The 23,653-nt window shown below is 40.4% G+C and overlaps 1 protein-coding gene across 1 annotated transcript in view; it reads left to right on the plus strand.

Moving 5' to 3' along the window:
* RSPO3 (R-spondin 3) overlaps positions 1–23,653 on the plus strand; it is a gene marked incomplete at its 5' end in the record, with an annotated part of 57,437 nt that overhangs the window by 25,198 nt on the left and 8,586 nt on the right. Inside the window, 3 exons of the mRNA XM_081314984.1 lie at positions 6,071–6,262; positions 7,626–7,772; positions 8,749–8,946. Of these exons, the coding sequence (XP_081171110.1) occupies positions 6,071–6,262; positions 7,626–7,772; positions 8,749–8,946 (537 nt within the window). The remainder of the gene's footprint in view (positions 1–6,070; positions 6,263–7,625; positions 7,773–8,748; positions 8,947–23,653) is intronic.

Genomic DNA, 23,653 nt, shown 5'->3' on the forward strand with positions numbered 1-23,653 from the left:
TAGTAGTAACTGTGAGAGAGATCTCGGAGTCCTAGTGGACAATCACTTAAATATGAGCCAGCAGTGTGCTGCAGCTGCCAAAAAGCCAACACAGTGTTAGGCTGCATTAACAGAGGGATAGAATCAAGATCACATGAAGTGTTAATACTACTTTACTTTACTTGGAATACTGCATCCAGTTTTGGTCACCACAATGTAAAAAAGATGTTGAGACTCTAGAAAGAGTACAGAGAAGAGCAACAAAGATTATTAGGGGACTGGAGGCTAAAACATATACGGAACAGTTGCTGGAATTGGGTATGTCTAGTTTAATGAAGAGAAGGGCAAGGGGTGACATGATAGCAGTGTTCTAATATCTCAGGGGCTGCCACAAAGAAGAGGGAGTCAAGCCCGGACAAGAAGCAACGGATGGAAACTAATCAAGGAGAGTAGCAACCTAGAACTAAGGAGAAACTTCCTGACAGTTCGAACAATTAATCAATGGAACAACCTGCCTCCAGAAGCGGTGAATTCTCCAACACTGGAAGTTTTTAAGAAGAGACTGAACAGCCATTTATCTGAAATGGTATAGGGTTTCCTGCCTGAGCAGGGGGTTGGACTAGATGACCTCCAAGGTCCCTTCCAACTTTATTATTGTTATTGTTATTGTTATTGTGTCAAAACCAAATGGTGTTAAGTTTTGCTGCTGAAATTAAATGCCTTTAATTCTTTCATATAATCTGTTTATAAAGTGCTAAAGTGAAAACCAAACAAATCACATTGTGTTTGAGTATAATGTACTAAACCAGGAAAAGCTTTATTTTTTTTTCCTCTCAGTCCATATTATTAGAAATCATTAAATCCAGCATTCCCCAATCTTTCTGGGTTGGCAGCCTGGCACAGGAAGGAGAAGAGGGGATGGTTTTTTGCGAGGGGCAGGCGCACGCGCACACAGCTTCATTTGTGTGAGTGACAGGTACAGACACCCACAGCTTGCACAAGTGGCGCTGCGAGCACCAGTGCCCGCTGCTCATGCAAGTTGGGCTGTGTAGCCACACACATCTCAGTTGTGAATAGTCCACGGCCCAGTAGTGGGCCACTGCCTACAGGTTGGGGACCCCTGATTTAATTTTTTTATGCATTCACGCTACTTATGGAAAATAAAATAGGAGGACAAAGCCAGGGATATATAGCCCTCACCACTGGATATCTTGGCTGGTGCTAAATGGAAGTAAGAGTTCAGCAACATCTGGAGCACTGCATGTTCCTGTCACAGGCCTTCAGAGAATTTAAGTGTCTAGAGATATGATGAGAAGACCAGTGTGCCTTGGAGTGTATATTTTACCAGATACTACCTTAAGCTTTCCTTTGCAAATTTAGCATTAGGCTTGTAATGTATAGTTGGTTACTAATTTAAATTGGAGGATAAACAATTTCTCTCTTGAGGATGAAAGTTCGTTCTCTGAGCTTGAGGGTTGGTTTCCAGATGTTTTGTTGCCAGGCTAGGTAACATCTTCAGTGGGGTTTAGTGGATGTCTGTGTCAGTGTTCTACTATTTATAAGGGCCTCAGGCATGGGTGTGTCAAGTGAGGGTCTTGTGATGGGGAGATTATAACAGTCAAATGCCACGATCCCAAATCCCTAATCGCTACCCACACTGACACCAAACAACACCAGTTCAGTTGGAGCAACACTAAAGTCATCGGCCACGCCACCACCTGCCACACTCAGGAGTTCATTGAAGCCTGGCACTCTACTAGCAATTCCATCAACAGGCATATTGATGTTCATATGCCAGCATATGAACCCCCCTCAGAATCCAAATCAATCAAACAGCCATCCAGGGACAGCACCAACACTCAAGCCCCCCCTCCCCTTCCATGTCACTTCCCTGACCTGACATAATCTCCCCATCACAAGACCCATTACCAGCCTCCTGCTGATAACTCACTCCTGACCCACTGATAATTCACACCCGCCAGTGACCCTGACCTGAAGTACCTCCCCACCACAAGCCTCTCTCTGATGACTCACACCTGGCCTATCACAAGACCCTCACTGGACACTCCGACACCTGAAGCCCTTATAAATAGAAGAGCACTGACACAGACATCCCCAAAAGCTGCTGAAGATGTTACCCAGCCTGGTAACGAAACGTTCGGAAACCAACCCACAAGTTCGGAGGACGAACCTTCACCCTCATCCTACACCCGAGCTACAGATATTCATCACCATTGCAATTTCTCTCTTGTTTACAAATTAATAGCTACATAAAACAATTGCAGATTATATATTGAAAGAGAATGACTCCATAGCTGGAGTCAATGATCTTCATGCTTTTTGGAACAGAAGCTTAAGTGATTTTTTTCCATCTTATTTCAGCATACGCCTTGTTGTCATTTGCATGATGCTGTGCTTTTGCAGCAGTTAAATAGATGATGCAACAGGATGGGTACTGTCCACCATTTTTTGGCCACTTTCAGCTACTGCCTTCTCTCCAATTCCTATTGTGGTGGGCAAGAAGGGGTATGACTCTTTGAAGTCATATTTACATCTTCCTCCCACATAACCAGCAGAGCAGGTTATGGATGGTTGCCACATTGGTTAATGTGGGAAGAGAATTTCCCACATGCAACATGCAACCATGGCTGCTGGTTTTTTTTGTTGTTTTTTACAGATTTTGTCATTCTGTCCTGGTGAGTATAAGTTCATGAGGTGATTCAGGAAATGGGTGAGGGCTCCTAGTAAAAGCAGGAGGGAACTATGTGGTAGTACCCTAATATGGTTAACTTCAGGAAGACTCTTTTCCCTAGGGCAGGGGTAGGCAACCTTGGCTCTTTTATGACTCGTGGACTTCAACTCCTAGAATTCCTGGAATTCTAGGAGTTGAAGTCCACGAGTCATAAAAAAGCCAAGGTTGCCTACCCCTGCCCTAGGCCAAAGGCAAGTCAAAGACTGGAATCTGGGACATAGCTGTTTCACTGTGAACCTCCACAATCTTTTTTCGGCAGGAAAAATAATGATTAGCTGAACAAGAAAATAAAAGAGGAAATAGCAAATGCATATCACTGATGATTTCATTTTCATACCTTGAATGGCTGCTCCCCTTATATTCTTTTTCCCCCACAAAAGAATAAGTTGTATAGCAAATTGGTTTCATAGACAAAGGAGGAAGTCCGAACAATCTAATCTAACAATCAAATATTTTGTTATTTAATCATAACTGTCCACTATTATCCCCAAATCATGAATGTTTAATTTGATACTCCAGTTTAAATTAAAATCCTTTCAATGCATGTAGCTGAAGGCATATAAACTAGAAAAGTTAAACGGTTTTTACATGGAGAATTCTTGTTGGCTTCTTGGGGGAAAAAAGGCTGTTATCACTTGGTCTTCATTTTTCTGTATTAATAGGAAATTCTGTGCTTATGCCAACATAAGCTTTTGGGCAATCTTTTGAAAAAAGTAATGTTGTGGAAGAATTTATGACCTAAAGTTACCAATAAATTAGTTACTATCTCAATACCATGATGTTTGTTCATATTTGCAGTATTCTATAATTCAAAAGCTTGGACTAATTTTTTTAGAGAGCTATACTAAAATTCTGAAAAGAGTTATTTCACAGTAGACAGAATTGCCAAACTCCACGTGGTGATTTATACAGGCAGAACTAATGATAAAATAATCTAATGTCTTGATGAGGAATTGTCTGAATAGAAAAATATGATACAATTATTTATGGCTGATTTATTCAAATATGTCACCAGAGCCCCATGGGTTAACTTCGGAACAAAGCAGCTTTTTAATAACTTAATACGTACAAGTGTGAATAAAACATAAGCCTTCAGGAAATTAAATTGTTTAGTTATAAAATGGTACAACTACAAAAAATGAACTTTATTCCATCTCCTAAATATTTTGATTTTAGTTCTTGTGAAGACATTTTTTTAAAAAAATAATAATTGTTTTTTACTTGGTAGCATGAATCATTTTTGAGATAGTCCTTGCTAATGGCAAGAAGTAAGTCCATATATTCTAAAGCCAATGTTATAGTTCAGTGCTAAACTTACTAGACTGAAACCAAGATACAGTTGTGAATCAGAAACCATGTGGCATAGGATCAGGACTGTGAGGCACCTGAAGTCTGTGATATGTAGTAAGTCAGTGCCATCTTTAGAATGTATAATTAAATTATTTCTGCATTGACATATTGACTCTTGCACTTTTCTTTAATTCCAAAGTATTTTTCCCCCTTCCGTTCAATTACATCTCATTCTTGGAGACTGCATGGATGAGTCCCTGCTGTTTTTTTGATAAGATTTTTCAGAGGTGTTGCCTCCTTCCCAGGGCTGAGAAAGGATGACTGGCCCAAGGTGACCCAGCTGGACTCGTATCGAAGGTGGGACTAGAACTCACAATTTCCGGGTTTCTAGCCTGATGCTTACACCACTACACCAAACCTGCTCTCAAAGTATTCATATCAAGTCTCAAAAATGTGCTCTTAAATGCATTCAGAAACAAGCTTCAAGTCTGGACTAAAATTAAGTTACATTTTTTTTAAAAAACATTGTATGTTTCTTCTTCTTCTTCTTAAATGCATTATATGTAAGATAAAAATGTTCCCGGAGGAAAAAACATATAATAGTTTCTGACAGATATAATTGTGGCTTTCATGAAACATCCATTTCACTGCTTATATTGAAATAGGAACAGACAACTCTTGGAGATTATATTTAATGAATATTATGGGGCAAGGAAGATAAGGGATTCTTTGGTAAGACAATGGTAAAAAAAGGATGTGAATTTTTTTCTTTAGGTTTTTTTTCTAGTGTGAGACCATATGTGTAATGTCTGGCAGTTTTATTTGTGTCATTTTATTCTAAAACTACATTTAGGTATTTTCTACTTAGAAGCAATAGAAAACTGAAAATTCTTGATGCGTATGGTTAAAAATGAAATTCATTCTATTTTGTCTGCTATTAAGATTCTGAAGAAACAAATCTAGAAAGTATAAATTCACAGTTAGAGTATTAGATATCAGAGTCCTTCCATATTTTTGTTCTGCTACTTTGACTAAAGATAATGTATTAAGATAACAGAAAAATCTTATGAATATTTTTATTTTTAGATCTTATTGGTACTGATTGAGTGTTCATGCAGATACAGAGAATTCAAGAAGTCCTTACCGATTTTTCTTCATTTACCTTCCATGACTTCTGATGATATACTGAACAACCCCAAGCAAGCTTATATTAAAGCAGAACATGCTTTAGATTTTCAAGGATTTAGTTCTATTTTAATCATCTGAATACAGAGGCAAAATGCAATAAATAAATACATAATAAATACATAGACTATGAAATGAGACTATGAAATGGGAGCCAGTTTGTTGTAGTGGTTAAAACATCAGGCTAGACAGCGAGAGATCATGAGTTCCAGTCCCACTTTAAGCACTGACCTTGAGCCAGCCACTTTCTATCATCTCAAAGAAGAAAGAAAGAGCAAATTATTTCTGAAAATCTTTGCCGAGAAAACTGCAGGGACTAGTCTATTCTAGAATATAACAGACATAAACATAGGCTAAGATGACTATGATTTAGAAACTACTATTATTCATATGAGTTACAGTTGTAACCTAAAATCTTATTTTCTAGGTTGTTCTGTATCATCGAAAGTCTGAACAAACTTGTCCTTACTGTTAATTAGAAAATGTTTTCAAATAGCTTAAGTATTTCCTGGAACCAAGTTAAACATAAGTGGAGGAAAATTAAGTCTATATTCTCACAATGCAATAGAAGTCATTTCTACTTACTTATGAATAATATGCATATTTTCTGTACACCATTGAAACTGTAATCTATATATTGTACACATATTGCAACTAAAAGTAAACTGCATTGTACCCAGTACAAAATTTCTTTCAAAAATACTGACTTAAGACCAAAATATATGCATTTTTGCTACCTTTCTTCTTTCCAGACATTGAAATTCATTGTATTAAACCTATTAATAACAGTAAATAAATTTTGAAATACAGATAAAAAACTATAATATTGATGCTAATGATAACACTCATGATTTTTCTTCTTAGTGCATCGCAATATGAACCAAGCTTGTCAAGGCGGATGTGCAACGTGTTCTGAATACAATGGATGTGTGTCATGTAAACCTAGACTCTTCATTTTTCTGGAGAGGATTCGCATGAAACAGATTGGGGTGTGTCTTTCATCCTGTCCTCCTGGGTATTTTGGACAACGATCCCCAGAACGAAATGAGTGCATAAGTAAGTTGACAGAATATTGCAACCATTGCTTTCTAACTGTAGCTTAATATTTGGAAAGCTTTTGATTTGAAAGCACAAAAAAATTGTTGGTAAATTGATCATATAATAATAGCAGATATGAATGCTCATTTGAGCTCAGTTCAATAAGCTTAGTACTGTATATTTGTTGTGACTTAAGTATCATAACCTGATTTATTCAATATCCTCACATTAAAAACCGTTTTTTCCAGGGACAGCATGATGACAACAATAAATCAAGGTTTAATTAGAATCTGAAACTAAAATACAATGTTTCATAGATATTATTATGTGGGTAATCTACAGTTAGATTCACTGTCTAAGACTGGTAGAAACTTAATAATTCAGGTCCTAACCAAGGACCTAAGAATTATTAAGTTACTATCTAAGATTTATTACTATTAAAGTGTGCCTAAGATTTAATATTATTAAAAAATATTGGTATTGTTATTTACATTTATTATGGTCCCCCTTTCCAGTAAATTCTAATGTGTATTTAGGGGATCATCTCCAGTCATCATTGTAGTTGATGCTCTTGATTATAATAAATCCTAAGATACAAGATGGGTTTTACAATTATTGTTATGCAGATATATCTTAAAACAGGAACAATTTTAACTTCATTTTTTATTTATTTAAAGTATTTAAAAGTTGTTGATTCCATAAAGCTTATGGTAGTTTACAAATACATACAGTTTATAAAATACTACCCTCACAAAACCACACAAAAGTGGAAGCCTAATTTGTCATTCTTGCATAGAATCTTCTTTCCAAAGAATTAAATTCACCTATTTCATCTTCACTGTATTTACTCACATCAGTTTCATTCATTCATTCATTCATTCATTCATTCATTCATTCATTCATTCATTCATTCATCATGTTTCTATACCAATCATCTCCCTTAAGTGCCTCTAGGTGGTTTACAATAAGAACATGTCTGTTTGTTCTTCCTCAGATTAAAATGCATTGAACATCATCACTGTAATTTTATCAGAAAGGTCACTTTAAAAATATCAAAAATTAATATGCAGATAGATGGAAGGGCAACTATTACAACTACTGGTCAAACAGTGCCATGCACAGTATTAAACAAAATGCAAACCCTGATTTTCTCAGAACTTGGGATATATTGTAGTAATGTATATTTCCACAGATATTTGATCATTTAAACAATTTTTATGCACCCAGTTTTAGAAAAAAGCCAGTTGATAAGGTATCATAAAATTTTATCAAAAGGCATAATTAGATTTTTGGCTAGACTATCACTGTTTTCCTCCTACAATGATCCATGTTGTAGAAAGCATGTCTCATGATCATTATATATATATTTATTGTACTTCAGAATGTAAAGCTGATTGTGAAGCCTGCTTTAATCAAAATTTCTGCACAAAATGTAAAAATGGATTTTACTTACACCTTGGAAAGTGCCTTGAAAATTGCCCTGACTGGCTGGAACCCAACAATCACACCATGGAATGCAATGATATTGGTAAGTAAATTGTTTATGCTAACAACTTTATCCAGTAAACCTTTCCAGGTGAATACTGTTTTGCTACTGTTGGCTCTCTGTAAAGGCATGCAGTTTAAAGTTAGCAGGAAAGTACGTCACACAGTGTGTTTTACAAAGTAAAAGATGTTCCTCTTTATATTTTAGAATTTTGAACTTCAGAGGGATTAAAGTAAAGGGAGCAAAGTGGGAAAAAAACCACTGAAATCCACAGGAAGTATTATTTGCCCGAAATATTCTGTTCCAGCTTTTTCTTTACCCATGCTAGGAGTGGTTTTGTACAGAATATTTTATTATTATTTTCAGCCCAGAGCTTCATAGTTAAGGGACCCATCCTTAGCTGAATTAAGAGGCCTCTTTGCTGGTGCAATGCAATGATATAGTCATCACCCTACTTATTGTACTGCTTTTTCACTGTCCAGTATGTAAAAAAGTTCCAAAAATCACAATGCAATTTACAAGACAACAAAATTGCCTTTAGATCATTTCCCCACTAGTAACTCATAGCCAGCAGTTTTCAAACTTCTTCAGGCCACATGTTAGTTAAAAAGAAGTCCTGAAATTCCTGATTAAGAGACAAAGCTTTAATGATAGAAAACTGGTTGTTTTTAAGATTTTTGTTGGTTTGTTTCAAAATCTCTGACTCCTATGGTCCATAAGATCCTTTATTGTGCTAAGAACAGACTTTATATTACTTCGGTTATTGCTGGGTGATGCTATAAAGAGGTTGCATGTCACCAGTGGGAAAGTGAGCGTTGAACAAATAAGAACTGCAGCCATATTTGAGTAAACAAAAAAGGCTCTTGAGAAGGAGTAATTTAAGATGATGCAAATGTATAGGGAGAGATTTTTTCCCTGTCTATATTTATTTTACAGACTAAACATCTAGTGTGCATTGAAATGGGTATATCTCATTGGTTAATGGCCCATATTCATTCATATCATGTTTTTGTTACAGTGCATTGTAAAATTAATGAATGGAGCCAGTGGAGTCCTTGCACAAGGAAAGGAAAAACATGTGGTTTCAAAAGGGGAAATGAAACAAGAGTCAGAGAAATCCTACAGCTTCCTTCAATAAAAGGCAAATTATGCCCACATACAAGCGAAACAAGGAAATGTGTTGTACAAAAAAAGAAATGCCAGAAAGGAGAAAGAGGTACTTAACATTATTATTGCCATTTGTGTGTGTGTGGGGTGTGTGTGTGTGTGTGTGTGTGTGTATGTGTGTTTGTATGTGTGTGTGTGTATATATATATATATATATATATATATATATATATATATATATATATATATATATATATATATATATACAGTATATATATATATACAGTATATATATATATATACAGTATATATATATATACAGTATATATATATATATATATATATATATATATATATATATATATATATATATATATATATATATATATATATATATATGGATCTTCGGTCATTCGGGTTTCCTCCCGCGTAGAACTAAAGGTGTAGGTGCAACGTTTCGACGGAATCCCATCCGTCATCATCAGGCTGGTGGCTTTAGCTTCCTTCTTCTGGGAGAAGCATGTGGCTGTTTGTTCCTCTTTTTTAAACTGCCAGAGGGGATGTGTTCTGTGGGTGGAGGTGTGCTCTGATTGGGTGGGGGACCAAGTGTGTTCTGATTGGGTGGGAGTGTGTTTGGAATGGTGGGTGTGTTCTGATTGGGTGGGGGTGTGTTCTGAGTGGATGGGCTGGTCTCAGCTGCCAGCTCCAGACCTGAGCTGGTGAGTTGTGCTGCTTTTGTTCGGCTTCGTGTTTGTGGTGGTGCCATGTTTTTATAGTGGGTGTCAGTTTGCTTATTGTGTGGTTTGGAGGGGTTTAAAGTGGCTGATGTTGCAGCTGTAGTTAAGTTTCTGTTTTGTGGTTGTGCCTCGTTATCATTGTGGGTTCGGATTTGCTTTTTGAATGGTTGTGTGGTGGTGATGTCATGTGATGTTATCATGAGTTTGGGTCTGGTATCATTCTTGATAAAAAAGAGGAACAAACAGCCACATCCTTCTCCCAGAAGAAGGAAGCTAAAGCCACCAGCCTGATGATGACAGATGGGATTCCGTCGAAACGTTGCACCTACACCTTTAGTTCTACGCGGGAGGAAACCCGAATGACCGAAGATCCACATATAAACACCCGCGAAAACCTCAGAAAACATCAGAAACATCAAAACCTCAGAAAACAGAAAACATATATATGTTTTGAGGCCGCGGCGAAAGGATAGGAGATTTTGGGCCGTCCGAAGCTCAGGGGGGAGCTGATTCCATAGGGCTGGCGCTCCCACAGAGAAGGCCCTCCCCCTGGGGGTCGCCAGCCGACATTGCCTAGCTGACGGTACCCTGAGGAGGCCTTCTCTGTGTGAGCGTACTGGGCGATGGGAATTTGTTCCCGGCAGCAGATGGTCCTGCAAGTATCCCGGGCCTAAGCCATGTAGGGCTTTAAAGGTAAGTACCAGCACCTTAAATCTCACCCAGAGGGCAACCGGTAGCCAATGCAGCTCACGCAGGAGGGGTGTAATATGGGAGTATTGGGGTGCTCCCATCACAACCCGTGCAGCTGCACTCTGCACCAGCTGAAGCCTCCGGGTGGTCTTCAAGGGCAGCCCCATGTAGAGAGCATTACAGTAATCTATACGGGAGGTAACGAGTGCGTGGGTGACTGTACGTAGGGCATCTCGGTCCAAAAAGGGGCGCAATTGGTATATAAGGCGAATCTGTGCAAATGCCCCCCTAGCCACGACTCCAATATGATCTTCAAAACTGAGTCGTGAATCTAGGAGGACGCCCAGATTGCGTGCTCTATCAATGGGAGGTAAAATCTCTCCTCCTATAGCCAAAGATGGAACCTCTTGGACTAAACGAGATGACGGTATGTACAGCCACTCAGTCTTGGCCGGGTTGAGTCGAAGCCTGTTTTCTCCCATCCAAATCTGTACCGCTTCCAGGCAACGGGACATCACATCGAGGGCATCACTGGGTTGGTTCGGGGTGGAGATGAATAATTAATAAGTTTTAATAAGTTTTTGTTAAATACTATTGGACAACATGATGCGATCAAGCTGTAAAATATCATTTCTCACTTGCCTTTCAGGAGAGAGACTGTATGCATGGAAGGGGCTCTGTATACATGTAACAACTTTTGATGTAGAATACCACATTGGATCTCACTGTGTATAGTATAGGGCAAACAATTTTTAATATTGACTAGTATTGACAATTACAGGTAGGGCTTGGCTTATGATCACAATTGAGAAGAGAATTTCCGTTGTTAAGGCAGGCAGTTTTTAAGGGAGTTATCCAATTTTATGTTGTTTTTGTTTTTTGCCATGGTTGTTAAGCAAATTTCTGCAGTTGTTAGGTAAATCCAGCTTCCCCCATTGATGTTACTTGTCATAAATTGGCTGGGAAGGTCACAAATGGTGATTGTGTATCCCAAAATCTACAACTTTTGTAAACACATGCTGGTTGCCAAGTGCGCAAATTTTGACAACGTGACTGTGGGGATGCTGTGATGGTCATAAATGTGGGGATCATTTGTAAGACAACTTTTCAGTGCCATTATAACTTCAAACAGTCACTAAATGAATGTTTGTAAGTCAAGAATTACCTGTATACCTGTTAGGTCATTATCTCTGAGTAATAGATTGCTAATAGCTAGCTAGTCATATGCTCAAAAGTTATATTTGAAATGTTGGGATCTCATGGGTTGTAATTTGAATCCAAATTCTTTTCCCTGAAAGAATATAATTGGTTGCTGAATATTTTTACTGAAAAGTAAACAAGCGCAAATCAGAAAGTGGATCACTACTGTCTTCTGCCAATCACCACAAATTCTTATACATAGCAAAAAGTTTGAGTGCACCTATCATAAATTAAATAGACTTCTCAATTTGAATAATCTCTGAACTAAAGCCCTAGGCCAGGGGTGTCAAACTCAATTTCATTGAGGGCTGCATCAGCATTGCGGTTGCCCTCGGGGCCGGGTGGGTATGGCCACCGTGGGCGTGGCCTACTGGGTGGGCATGGCTAGAGTGCATATGGCCTACTGGGTGGGCGTGGCCAGCTCTACATTGTTCACATCAAGGGTGCCTATGGGGGCCTGGGCAGGAGTGGGACAGATCTGAGGGTCTCTGGCAGGCGGAGGGTCTCTGGGCCAGGGCCAAGGCAGTGGGGGCCGTTCCCTCGCTGTTTCCAGGATGGCTTCACGGGCCACATGAAACCACTTCGCAGGCCGGATCCGGCCCCCAGGCCTTGTGTTTGACATGTCTGCCCTAGGCTAAAGAAGATGCTTCTTTGCTAAAGATGAACAGGGTGAGAATTTTATTCTTAGACTTTCTGCTGTTTCAGTGAATCTAACAAGATTTTTTTAAACACAAGATTTAAATATTTAATATTCGCTGCATGAGGCTTCACCATTATCCCCACAAACCCACTATGAAATGGCAGTCTAGAATGTATCAAGTGCTATCTTACAGGTGTAATAGAAGGATACTAATAAAGGAAAAGCTATCTTTCAAAAAACTATTATTTCGGATTGTATTGCTCAGAAACTATAATACCCAAATAACTCCAGGAACATATGAAAACCATTAATTCATTTATTATAGTACAGCAAAATGATATTCTTAAATGACAGAGCAAATGTAAATAGAATAGAAAATGCCCAATTAACCTTCTGCCATTTGTAAAGCCAGGACAAAAAGTGGAAGGTTAAGAACACTAATCTATATTCTTCTGAAATTCTGCCCGCATTTTTCCATTTCTATGGATATCCCTCAGAGTATGATGGGCAAGAATTTTAGTTTGGAACCATAGAAGGTGACCCGAAGTTGCTTTTTCAAGAGGCAACTGGACTTTCTTGTATTTCTTTGAAGACGTTTCGCTTCTCAGCCAAGAAGCTTCTTCAGCTCTGACTGGATACTGGGGAATGGAAGGATTTATATGCCTTGCAGACAGCTGGTCATTTGCATTTGTCTTCAAAGAAAGACAAGGAAGTCCAGTTGCCCCTAGAAAAAGCACCTTTGGGACAACCATGACCTGGATGACTGAGAATATCCATAGACACATAGAAAGGGACTGTATCCTTAGCAGTATTACTGGGTCTACAGAATTTTTACTTCATTGGAAGAGCACATCTTCATCAGGGCAGAGACAGGTTGGGGACCCTGGTATAGAGAATCCAATAGGATGTCCTTTGGGGTTTTCTAGAACAGAGGTCCCCAAGCCCCGGTCCATGGACTAGCACTGATCCACAGCATACCAGCAAATGGGCTGCACAAACAAGCAAAGCTCCATCCTCGGGATGCAGGCAGTATTCAAAACCACACCTACTCTGGTCCGTGGAAAAACTTTTCTCCATGGCACCGGTCCCTGGTGCCCAAAAGGTTGGGGACCTCTGTCCTAGAACACTCTTGAATTAAATTCCAGGAGCCCAACCATTCCTATAACTGTGTTTCTACACAATAACAATGTGATAAAATATAAACAGACTTAAATTATTAATATTAAATTAGGTGATTTTATTTACATCTACTTTAGACACCACCCAGATGCAGACATCATTAAAATGTAACACAAAGAAAAATAAGCCACTCATTTATTGTTTCTTCAGAAACAATGAATGCGTAATTCATCTCTGTTCATTTTCCTCTATTTATAATCAGAATATTTTTTAGCAGTAATTAAGATATGAAGACACATTGTGAGGCCCATTACAAGGAGAAAAAGCTGGGAGTCTTAAAAAGTAGCTTGCTCACTATACTTAGCTTTTATTGTTTTACGCTTATCTGTTAATAAGCTATTAGTTGCATTGCCGCCCTTATGGTAACACATTGTGTTAAATCATGATCATGGTATTGGGTTTTGGCTTGAAATAATCTGCTGCTGTTAGCCAGTTTGAAATCATGTTTTTATTGTATTATAGTGATTGCAACAGCAACTTAGTGTGATGTACAAATAAGGTTGCATAGTTTCTTTGCAGATTCTTGGCTTGTTCCTGATTGGATTTATGCCATATCCACTTAATCAGAAGAACAAGGCAAAACACAACAACAACCCCACAACACTCCTAAACAAAATATTAAAAATAAAACTGAAATTATCCAAATAAGGCCCAAAACAAGCTTGTTCTTTAGTTCTGAATTCATCAAATAATGGCTAAATAAAAGTTAACTAGAGGAACATATGAACTCATCCCAGTACTTTCTGCAGCCTTTGCAATTTTCGCCCATTGCAGTATCACACTGCAGGCTCCACCCTTTAGGGCAAGCATGATGCATGTAGATAAGGGGCTGCCATCACTCGGACCCGATCACTCTGATCCCATGTTCGCTGCTGATTCAGCCTATAAACAAAGACCTATATGCCATGACACGGCTTATAGTGGGAACCCTACAAGTGTAAGGTTGTAAGGAGCTTATTTTGTCTTAAGCTCTAATGCATCTTTCATAACCCTTGCGGAAATGGCAATATTGTACTTTGCAATCAGAATAAGGCTGTTAATCCTTTCAGACATATTATATTTATAGACAGGAAGATAAAATATTTTACTCCCAGAAAATAAATATAAAGCTTTGACATGCTGAAATAAATAAGAAAGTAAGTATATAAAATACCTTAGGGACTCTGCAGCTGGAGCATACCGTTGCTGCATGATTCTCCAGCAACAGCCTGTGAATGACACCATTATAGTTACTGTTAATGCTCTTTCTTTATAGTTATTCCTCAGGTTGTAGAGGATTCAAAATTAACATGAAAGTAATTATTGTATCTTAATGTTGACATTTTATCTACACTGCTGGGTCATCATAACTTGGATCTGCAACTGTAATTCTACTTCTATAAATGATTCATTCTACTTCTATAAATGATTCATTCACCGGCTGGTGTACTTGAATGCCAGGTCCGTGGTCAACAAGGCTCCCCTTATTAGGGATTTAGTTGAGGGTGAGCATGCGGACCTGGCTTGCATCACGGAGACTTGGTTGGGCCCAGAGGGTGGGGTCCCTTTGGTTGATCTTTGCCCACCAGGCTTCCGGGTGCTGCACCAGCCTCGAGCTCAGGGTAGGGGTGGGGGTGTGGCGGTGATCGTTAGGGAGACCTTATGTCCGCGGGAGACCACCGTTCCTCAGATAGTCGGGTGTGAGTCTCTCTTCATGAGATTTGGCTCTGGGGCGCAGTTGGGCTTGCTGCTCGTGTACATTTCGCCTAGTCGCGTAGCGGCAGCCCTGCCCGAGCTGCTCGATGTCCTCTCAGGGTTGGTGGTTGAGTTCCCCAAACTTATAGTTTTGGGAGACGTCAACCTACCATCCCTGGGAGGTTCATCTGAGCTTGCTCGGGAGTTCATGGCTTCCATGACGGCCATGGACCTGACGCAGGTAATTTCTGAGCCAACTCATGAGGGAGGCCACACCCTTGACCTGATTTTCTTATCTGGACGGTGGTTGGATGATCTTGGTGGGGGCTTTCCATTTATTATGCCCCTGTCATGGACCGATCATCACCTCCTGCGGCTGGTCTTCCATTTTGCCACCCCCCGCCGTGGAGGTACGGAGCCAACTAGATGGTACCGCCCCAGACGCCTAATGGATCCTGAGAGATTCCAAGCGGCGCTGGGGTCTCCACCTGCCTCCATTGCTCACAGCTCGGCGGATGCCTTAGTGGAAGCCTGGGAAAGGGCAGCCACTGAGGCACTCGACCGGGTTGTACCCTTGCGGCCCCTGACCCGGCGCAGATCCCAGCGAGCTCCATGGTTCTCCACGGAGCTCCGGGAGATGAAGCGTCGGAAACGGGGCCTAGAGAGCTGCTGGAGGTCCAGCCGATCTGAACCCGACCGATTGCGGTTAAGAACCTACATTAGGTCTTATCTCACTGCGATGAGGGAGGCGAGGTGTAATTACTTCTCCACCCTCATCGCGTCCGCAGATAATCGCCCGGCCGCCTTGTTTAGGGTGACTCGCTCCCTTCTTAATCAGGAGGTGAGGGAGGATCCCTTGCAGGGTCGTGCCGAGGAGTTTGGTCAACATCTGTCGGATAAAATCGCTCGGATTCGGACCGGTTTGGACTCCAGCTGGGCAGAGTCTGACGATCAGGACACGGGCGGTCTTGTCAATGTTATCTGGGAGGAGTTTGATTCTGTGACCCCTGATGAAGTGGACAGGATTATGGGGAAGCTGAGTTCCACCACATGTTTATTGGACCCGTGCCCTTCTTGGCTGGTTTATGCAGCTAGGGAGAGGACACGAGGCTGGCTCCAGGCGGTTATATCTGCTTCTTTGAGTGAGGGTTGTTTCCCCACCATCTTGAAGGAGGCGGTGGTGAGACCTCTCCTCAAGAAGCCTGCCTTGGACCCAGCTGTATTGAACAACTTTCGTCCAGTCTCCAACCTTCGCTTTCTTGCGAAGGTTGTTGAGAGTGTGGTGGCGCATCAGCTCCCTCTGGTCCTGGATGAAGCGGATTATCTGGACCCTTACCAATCGGGTTTCAGGCCCGGGCACAGCACGGAGACGGCATTGGTCGCTCTGGTGAATGATCTCTGGAGGGCTCGGGATAGGGGGTATTCCTCTGTCCTAGTCCTATTAGACCTCTCGGCGGCTTTCGATACCATCGACCATGGTATCCTGCTGCAGCGTCTCAGGGGATTGGGAGTGGGAGGCACGGTTTTTCAGTGGTTCTCCTCCTATCTCCTGGGACGCTCGCAGTCGGTGTTGGCAGGGGGGCAGAGGTCGACTCCTAGGACTCTCGCTTGTGGAGTTCCTCAGGGGTCGGTCCTCTCGCCTCTCCTGTTCAACATCTATATGAAACCGCTGGGTGAGATCATTCGTGGTTTTGGAGTTGGGTATCATCAATATGCTGATGATACCCAACTTTTTATTTCGACCCCAAACCACCCCAGTGATGCCCTCGCTGTGATGTCCCGTTGCCTGGAGGCGGTTCGGGTCTGGATGGGGAGGAACAGACTTCAACTCAACCCTGACAAGACTGAGTGGCTGTACATTCCGGCTTCCCGAGACACCTGGGATGTTCCACCTCTTTCTATGGGGGGTGAGCTTTTACCCCCTGTGGATAGGGCTCGCAACTTGGGAGTCCTCCTAGATTCACGACTCACCTTGGAGGATCACATAGTGGCCGTGACTAGGGGGGCTTTTGCCCAGGTTCGCCTGGTGCGCCAGTTGCGGCCCTATCTGGACCGGGAGGCCTTGTGTACGGTCACTCATGCGCTCGTGACCTCTCGCCTAGACTACTGTAACGCTCTCTACATGGGACTTCCCTTGAAGACTACTCGGAGGCTCCAACTGGTACAGAATGCGGCCGCGAGAGTTGTCTTGGGAGTTTCCCGGTACTCCCATGTTACACCTTTGCTCCGTGAGCTGCATTGGTTACCAGTTGTCTTCCGGGTAAGGTTCAAGGTTTTGGTTATGATCTTTAAGTCCCTACATGGCATGGGTCCGCGATACCTCGAGGACCACCTGCTGCCGGCGTCGACTCCCCTCCGCCCTGTGCGCGCCCACAGAGAGGGCCTCCTCAGGGTGCCTCCTGTCAAGGAATGTCGTCTGGTGGCCCCCAGGGGGAGGGCCTTCTCTGTGGGTGCTCCGGCGTTATGGAACCAACTGCCGGTTGAGCTCCGGATGGCATCAGACCTCCGATCCTTCCGTCGCGGGTTGAAGACCCATTTATTCGAACTAGCGGGTCTGGCCTGATGGGGGTACTTGGGTTGTTTATAGGTTTGTTTTATTATTCTGGTTTTAACTTGGGCATTAATTTAATTATCTTTTAATGTTTGTACTGTTGTTTATATTTATGCCCTGTGAACCGCCCTGAGTCCCTTTGGGAGAAGGGCGGTATAAAAATCTCAATAAATCTTAAATCTTAAATCTTAAGTATTGGGCTTTTAATTGGGTTTTTTTCTGCCACCAAATCCTCTTACTGCATTTTCCCCCCTTTCTCTTGCAAGGAAAATAGCCAGTGGTGGGATTCAGCCAGTTCGCACCACTTTGGCAGAACTGGTAGCTAATTTTTTGTTGCCCAGGCCTAGAATGGACTTCCGGAAGTGGCATCCACACAGAGAACCCGTTGTTCACATATTTGAATCCCACCACTGAAAATATCATATTTCTGCTTCAAATATACCACCTTAAAGTAGTGAGTTTATGAGTTCCCAATATAAAGACATTCAGCTGAATTGGCTTTAGTATTAGTCATACTTATCAGCATGACTAAAATGCAACCAGAAGGGGAACAAAAAGAAAGGAAAATTCTGCTATTGTTCTGGGCATCCATACACATTATATATAATTTACTATAATTTTAATCTGCCCAATAACCCAGGTTTCTGGGAATAATTACGTCAGTGTTTAAAATACATTTTAAACCATAGAAAGCAAATGGATGAATAAATAGCACAGGAAATATAGTACATAAAATAAAATCCAGTGGTCACTTAGAATCAAATTAAATATGCAGTTATAGAAATGCCTCAGGATGAAGCTAACTGCCTTATGTGATATTAGTTGCATGGATGCAATAAATTTTAAGTTTACAAAATGTACATAGTAACCCTGAACAGACTCCAGCATTTATGGAACTGCATAGATGGAATTGTTGATTAGACAAAAACTGCTTCTCCCCAACTGCTTTTTGCATTAACTGTGTCAGGCTGCCAGTCTGTCTTAATTGAAAAGTTTTACAATACATTTTTTAAAAAGACAAAACCCCTCCCAACCCCTCCCCTCTCCCCAACCCTCCCCAACACCTCCCTCCCCTCCCCCTCCCCCCTTCCCGACTTCCCAGAGCTCAATACAGGGTATAAATATACAAACAATCATAGTCTACCTTATGCAAGCAACAATAAAATATTAAATCTATCGCACTTTAACTCTTATAAAATAACTACAAGCAATTTAAATATCACATCAATACTTATTCAAATGCTAGATGAAACTTTTTAGTCCCATATTTATTCTGGATATAATCAATCCATCTTCTCCACTCCACAATATATCTCTGTTGCAACTGGTCTTTCAAATACGCTGAGATCTTTGCCATTTCCGCCAGGTTGGAAACTTTTAAAGTCCATTCTTCTATAGTCGGCAGTTCTTCCTTCTTCCAATATTGCGCTACTAAAAGTCTCACTGCCGTAATTAAGTTCAACATCAGCTTAGTGTCCACAACAGTAGTATCAGTAATAATACCCAGTAAAAACAATTGCGGACAAAACTTTATCCTTTTCTTAAATATCTTTTGCATGTTCCACCAAATTTTAATCCAAAAAGCTTTAACCTTTTTACAGGTCCACCATATATGAAAATACGTTGCATCTTCACCACCACACCTCCAACATTTGGGCTGGCAGTTCGGATACATACTTGCTAATTTTTTAGGATCTAAATGCCACCTATAAAACATTTTATAAAAGTTCTCTCTTAAGTTCTGAGCCTGCGTAAACTTTACATTTCTCACCCAAATCTTTTCCCAAGTATCCATTGTAATGACTTCTTGAAAATTCTGAGCCCACTTTATCATACAGTCTTCAACAAGTTCTGTCTCTGAATCAATTTCTATCAGTGCAAGATATATCCTTTTAATATGTGCTAGTCTGTCTTAATATACAACTGAGCCAGAATATTCATTCTTCTTGTCTAATGCAACCGTTTCACCCAGTAATTATCCATGGCAGTAATACTGCTGCAGACTAAATTTACACTATTACTATAACAAAACTGATCCTTCAATTTCCTTCTCCTTTGAACATGCTTTCGGTTTATGCTCCCTTTTTCTCGGGGAGCTTGAGAATTTCCTTCACATTTCTTTGATATTATTGATTTTTTTGTATTGCCACAAAGTAGTTATGAATTGGGGATGTTATAGTTTATTACACATTTGTCCACTATATCATAGCGCTCTGCTCTGCAGAGGAATTCCAAGCAGACAGTTTATTTCTCCTTGGACTTCTTTGAAGTGTGCCAGAGTATATTGACCATTGGAGAGATTGTACGCTGATGGAAACTCAGCTTTATCTTTTAAACCATTTAATCTATCAGAATTAAACTAACATTTGTCTTGCGGTTCTTAATATCTTTATCCAAGTCCATCTGTACTTTCCACAAAGTCTTAAAGAGAACACTTGAGATCAAGGAAACTTTCCCAAATACATCTGCACAATAATCTACCTGATCTACTAGATATTATCTTCACCTGGCATCTTTTCCAAGAAGACAGTGCTGTTGTTTCCTGATAGTTTGTTGTAGCTTTATAGTTTGCAAAACTACTTTTCGAGGGTTCCTCTTCTTGTGTTGTGACTCAGGGCCAGCCTGTGGGTCCGACAGCCGGCTCCGATGTATCGGATGACTCGGATGAGGGGGAGGAGGGAAACGAACCGGCTGATGATGGTTTGGAGGCTTTGCAGAGCCCTCAGCCGGGGACCTCTTCTCAGCTGCATGAGCCCGAGAGTGCGGAGGAAGATGACCCACAGCTGGTCCTGTTCAAGGACGCCCGACGCAGGAGGCAGTCGAGCAGGAACAAACAAAGAAAGGCTGCGGGACTCCTCGGGAGGAGGCACAGGGAGACCACGCCCTGAGCTCTCTATAAAAGGAGTGTTTGGGGAGGGGCTGGTTGCTGAAAGCAACTTTTCCGCTTGAGAAGACAAGCTCTAGTGTTTTTGTTAACTGCGTAATAAATCTTGGCAGATGCCTTTTAGCCTTGGACGCTCTCCAGTCTCTTCTTTCTGAATAGGGGTTTGCCTTATTACAAGGCCAGAAGAGGGCTGGTTCAGAACATCTTGTACCTTCACTATGTGTGGTAGAGTGCCTGTCAGAGCCATCATCAAGATTCACTTTTTGAAAAGATGTGGATGATATGCTTGTTATCATGCATTAGCCCAATGCTGTTGCACATCCTTCCGCTCATCCCTCTTCTATCTATTCAAGAGAAGAGAAATTGCTTATATCTTTCTTGGAGTAAGTGAAAAAGCAGTTCCCGTACCACCTTATTGCATTCACTGGTTCGTTAAGTAATTAAGCAAGCAACAGAATGGCTAGAAAGTGTGGCAGCACAATGCAGGAGAGTTCTAGGAAGAGTTCTGGTTCAGAGAAACTGAAGTCTACCAACTATAGAAGAATAATTTCTAGTAGGAACACTCTTGTTTTGTAGTAAACAAGATTGCAATACACAATCAGATTATACAGATACTATACACAATATTTAAGGCAGAGGCATAAAAATTACAAAATTGTATCAGCTTTCAATTATTCTGAGAACAAACAAATGGAGAAAGAAATCAGTTAAATATCTGCTATATGATTATAAAACAGCATGTTAACGATGCCAAAAATATTCTGGGTTTAATATTACATTGACCCAGTTGTATGGATTTTAATCAAACATGTCAAAATAAAGTATCCAAAGCATACATGTTCCCTACTAGTAGAAAATGTACATTAATACATCACATTTCTTCCGATAATCTACCTGATCTATTTGATACTATCTTCACCTGGCGTCTTTTCCAAGAAGATAGTGCGCCCAACTACAGAAGCAGATGCAAGCAACTCAAGCTTCCTTAATGTATTAGAATACGCTGCCACATAGTGCTGAGCAAGGGAACCTGATGAAATGGGTGGAAATGTCTTTGGTTAGCATTTGAGTATTTGAGTACTGGAAATACTGTAAGTGGAAGAGAAAGGAAAGGCAGGGAGGATAAGAAAAACAAATAGAAAAACAACCTCTATTAAGCTCAGCCAAAGTATGAAGAACACATAGAGGAATACTTTTTAAATATAATGATGGCACAATTTAATACGGCTTAATTATTTTTCCATGAAATACTTCCATACATAGCAACACAGTTAGGACATTGTTAACCACCAAGCTCCAGAATGTTTATTTATTACTCTATTATTAGCCAGGATTTCATGGGACCCTTTCAAGGTGGCATTGAGTCATTGGCATCTCTGTTCCTACATCTTATTCCAAGTATCACCTTCAGTGCAGTTTTTATAAAGGAAGACTGGCAAAGTACAGTCAGTTCCATTTATTAGGAAGTGGCTTAGAAAGTGTCCAAGTCAGTGAAGGCATAGGAAAAACTATTTACATCAGATCCAAAAGTTTGCTGTATCATCTAGTCTAGACTCCTACCTTATATAAACCACATTTATCAAATTGTCGTGACATTACTAACAGTTAACTCAAGCACAGTTAAGCAACTAGGATGCAATAAATTATAATTTAGTCTTTCCTTTGTATGATCTCTAAGGCTGAATTAATAGAGAACAAATCTTCATCTTATACTATACAGTGGTAATGTTGTTATAGATTCCTTTAAAAAAAAAAGATTTCATAGCTTATATTTATTTACAGAATTAATTTACAACCATTTCTGTTGATTGGGCACAAAATATTAAAGGCAAATATACTGTACGTATTCTAGAATAATGTTGCAGGATCCAGTCAGGGTCAGTCACCGGGACTTCCAAGCTTTCAGACTTGTGCTGGAGCCCATCCTCAGGGAACTTCTCTCTGGCAGAGTGTGTCCTTTGGGCTGTGCGTGGTATTTATATGGTACCTTGGAGGTGGAAAATATTTCCAATGTAATCTACCAGATCCCCTGCATGAATTGCCTCTATGACTATGTAGGACAGATGGGGAGGAAGCTAACTATCAGATTGCAAGAACACAACGAACAGTCAGATGAGGAGGCCCAAACTCATTAGTAGCCTCCTGTTGCAGTAAACAAGGACATACTTTCAATTTTGCAATTAAGATTGTTGGATGAGCAGGCACAAAAATAGCCAGAGAAGTGATTGAAGCCTGAGAAATGGGTCCCTCGTAAATCAGCAGGAGTCCTGATTTATCCCCAGCTTATAAAGAACTTAGGAGGTGAGGGCTTAGCAGCACAAAGAAAGAACAGCCAATAATAGCCAGCCATCAACACCACAATCTACATCTAAACAGTGACAAACCACAAGTACCATATAAATACCACACAGAGAATAGTCCAAAGCTATTCTGCCAGAGAGAAGTTTCCTGAGGATCAGCTCCAGTACGAGTTCGAAAGCTCCAAAGTCGAAACCTCTGGTCCCCATGACCAACCCAGATAGGCTCCTGAAAGAAAATATTAAAAATAAACATAAAACCAATGGTGCAAAAACCATGCAGCAAATGCTGAGTTTGGCATTAAAACTGGAAAATAACAAAGAATTAAAGTATTTATATATAACCCAATTGTACAAAACACCAAATTTAAATCAGAAGAAAAAGCAGCCAGTCTTATTAGCTACATCTGAATTCCAACTTTGCAGCTTACAGGGAGGGATTCTGCTTCTAGTGGTACATTTCAAGATAGATAGATAGATAGATAGATAGATAGATAGATAGATAGATAGATAGATAGATAGATAGATAGATAGATAGATAGACAGACAGACAGACAGACAGACAGACAGACAGATAGATAGATTTTATGAACAGTGTTCTAACAGGTATTAACTGACATGTGTTTCAAACATGTTTGAAATGCTGTTTGGACTATTTGTGTGTATCACTATAGCAACTAACAATTACACATTCAGTTGCATCCAATAAAACATTTATTCAAGGCAAATTGAGACTGGAGACTGAGAAATAGTTGCACCATAGCAGCTGTTTAGGTAATATATTATCACAATACTAGTAACCAAACTGCACTTATAAATGTAGAAGAATCATTTCATATATTAGTGTTTTAAGTACAGGATTTATTGCATCTGGCCCTATTCCCATAAGATACTTAACCCACTCAGTAATAAAACCAATCAAATTGCATCATTGGTGATTCTGGCAGTACAAAGTAACTAAACC

The sequence above is a fragment of the Vipera berus genome, assembly GCF_964194415.1.
Source record: "Vipera berus genome assembly, chromosome: 1".
Lineage (NCBI taxonomy): Eukaryota > Metazoa > Chordata > Lepidosauria > Squamata > Viperidae > Vipera > Vipera berus.